The sequence below is a fragment of the Eurypyga helias genome, unplaced genomic scaffold (genome assembly GCF_000690775.1).
Source record: "Eurypyga helias isolate BGI_N326 unplaced genomic scaffold, ASM69077v1 scaffold23563, whole genome shotgun sequence".
NCBI lineage: Eukaryota > Metazoa > Chordata > Aves > Eurypygiformes > Eurypygidae > Eurypyga > Eurypyga helias.
The window spans coordinates 5,082-7,308 of NW_010239539.1; the positions used below are offsets into that span (position 1 = coordinate 5,082).

The window sequence follows — 2,227 nt, forward strand, 5'->3', positions numbered from 1 at the left end:
CCCCCCCCCCCCCCAGGAGGACAAAGGTGCCCCCTGCCTGCCCACCGGCAGCGTGCCATGAGCTACGGCCTGCCTGCCAGGGGTCCGCAGCTTCACTGGCCCATGGGCTCGCAGAGGGTCCTCCTGGCATCACCCCCCCACGGAGGGAGGAGGAGAGCACGGCACAGGTCCAGGTCTGGCAAACAAGCAGCACCGCAGGAGGGTCCGCACCGGTCTTCGAGCGCATACACGGGGAGTCCCCCAACCTGGGGCTCCCCGCGCTCCCACCGGGCGCCGACGGCACACTTACAGCCACCACGGCTCAGCAACACCGCGGCGGGGCTCAGCCGTCACGGTGCACGCGCTGGTGCTGCAGCAGGTTGGAGGGGTGAGCGAAGCCCTTGTCACAGACGCTGCACTTGTAGGGGGTTTCGCCCGTGTGCACCTTCTCGTGCACGGCCAGGTAAGCCAGGTCCTTGAAGAACTTGTGGCAGAAGCTGCACTTGTAGGGCCGCTCCTGGCTGTGCACGCGGTGGTGCTGGAGGAGCAGAGAGGGCCGGGCGAAGGCCTTCCCGCACGCCTCGCACTTGTACGGGCGCTCCCCCGTGTGTGCCCGCTCGTGGATCACCAGGTAGGACGACTGCTTGAAGGCTTTCCCGCAGGTTTTACAGACGAAGGGGCGCTCCCCGGTGTGCACCCGCTCGTGGGAGGAGAGGGCGTTGGACTGCTTGAAGCCCTTCCCGCAGAGCGGGCAGATAAAGGGGCGGTCGCCCGTGTGCACCCGCTCGTGCACCTTGAGGCTGTGCCCGTAGGTGAACTTCTTCCCGCAGATGCCGCAGACGTGGGGTTTGTCGTCGCAGTGCTGGCGTTGGTGGAGGAGGAGGGCGTTGGAGGTGGGGAAGTCCTTCCCGCAGTCGGCGCACTTGAAGGGCTTCTCGGCGCAGTGGGTGAGCGCGTGACGTTGGAGCTCGTAGGGGGTCTTGAAGCTTTTGGCGCAGCGGGGACAGCGGAAAGGACGTTCTCCGCTGTGGATACGCCGGTGCTCTTGGAGGTTGGAGGAACGCTTGAAGCGTTTGCCGCAGAGCTCGCAGCGGAAGGGTCGTTCTTCCGTATGGACCAGCCGGTGGCTTTTGAAGTCCGAGTGGCGCTTGAAGGAGGCCTGGCAGAGGTCGCAGCGGAAGGGACGCTCCTCGTTGTGTACCACCTCGTGGCTGAAGAGCTCCCAGGCCCGTTTGAAAGCCTTCTCACAGACGCCGCACTGGAAAGGCTTCTCGTCCACGATCACCTCGCGGATTTCCAGCTCGCCCACGCCGCTCGCTGCCCGTGTCGGGTGGACCGGCAACCCCACCGCCGCCTCCTCCAGCTCACCCACCGCGCTCCCCAGTACCAGTTTGGCGGTGGAATAGATGCCGCGCTCGTCGATCAGCTGCACAAAGTCCGGCTTGGGATGGGCATCAGGGGAGCAGGACCGAGACCCTCTCTCCTCCTCCTCTTCCTCGCTGCTCCGCGGGGCCTCCTCCAGCCCGTTCTCCATCTCCCTCTGCCTGAAGTCACCTGTCCGGCCCCAGATCAACCGCAACCTCCTTCCACGGGAGGGTCCTGGCTCTTCAGGGCTCTCCCCCTGCCCTGGGGATGCAAGGGCCTGGCTTGTGTCAGGCTTCAAGCACAACCTGTGCTTCCGCCGGCACAGCCGCAGCTCCCCTGGTGCCCGGTAGCAAGGGGAAGCCCCCTCGTCCTCCCCAGTCTTCTGGAAGGGTCTGCCTGCACCCCGAGGGGTGAGAGAGCCCTGCCCACGGCAGCACCGTCCCAAGCGGCGCGGGGAAGCTTTCCCTAGCCGCTCCGGGGAGCCTTCGTCCTGCTCTTCTCTCGGCTGCGCCCCAGCTGCATCCTCCTCCTGAGCCTCCTCCTGCTCTTCCTCACCTTGAGGCCCATCTCCTTCAGAAAGAGGGGAGAGCCTCTGGGAAAAGGGAAGCTCGCAGGCCGGAGGACCCAACTGCCCTTCCATGGCAGGCCCTGCAAAAACACGAAAGAAGAGAGTGTGAGAGGAGCAGGACAGCAAGGGAGGAAGCATGAAGACGAGGGTGGCAGCAGCACAGGGGGAGGGTAAGAGGGAGATACAGATACATAGGGAGGTGGGGGAAGAGAGGGAGGAGGCTGGCGAGGAGGCACAGACACTAGAGTCTCTAAAACCTGGCATCACCAATCCCTTTCCCCTTTGGGGGGATCCTTGTGCTAGAGAAAGGGCCCA

General features: G+C 65.1%; 1 protein-coding gene across 1 annotated transcript; it reads right to left on the minus strand.

Moving 5' to 3' along the window:
* Positions 1 to 322: 322 nt before the first annotated feature.
* On the minus strand, positions 323 to 1,992 carry LOC104507031 (zinc finger protein 2-like; the record flags this gene model as incomplete). Its single annotated transcript, XM_010148189.1, has 1 exon — positions 323 to 1,992. A coding segment is annotated over one exon (1,670 nt), but the record flags the coding sequence as incomplete, so codon positions are not given.
* Positions 1,993 to 2,227: the final 235 nt, after the last annotated feature.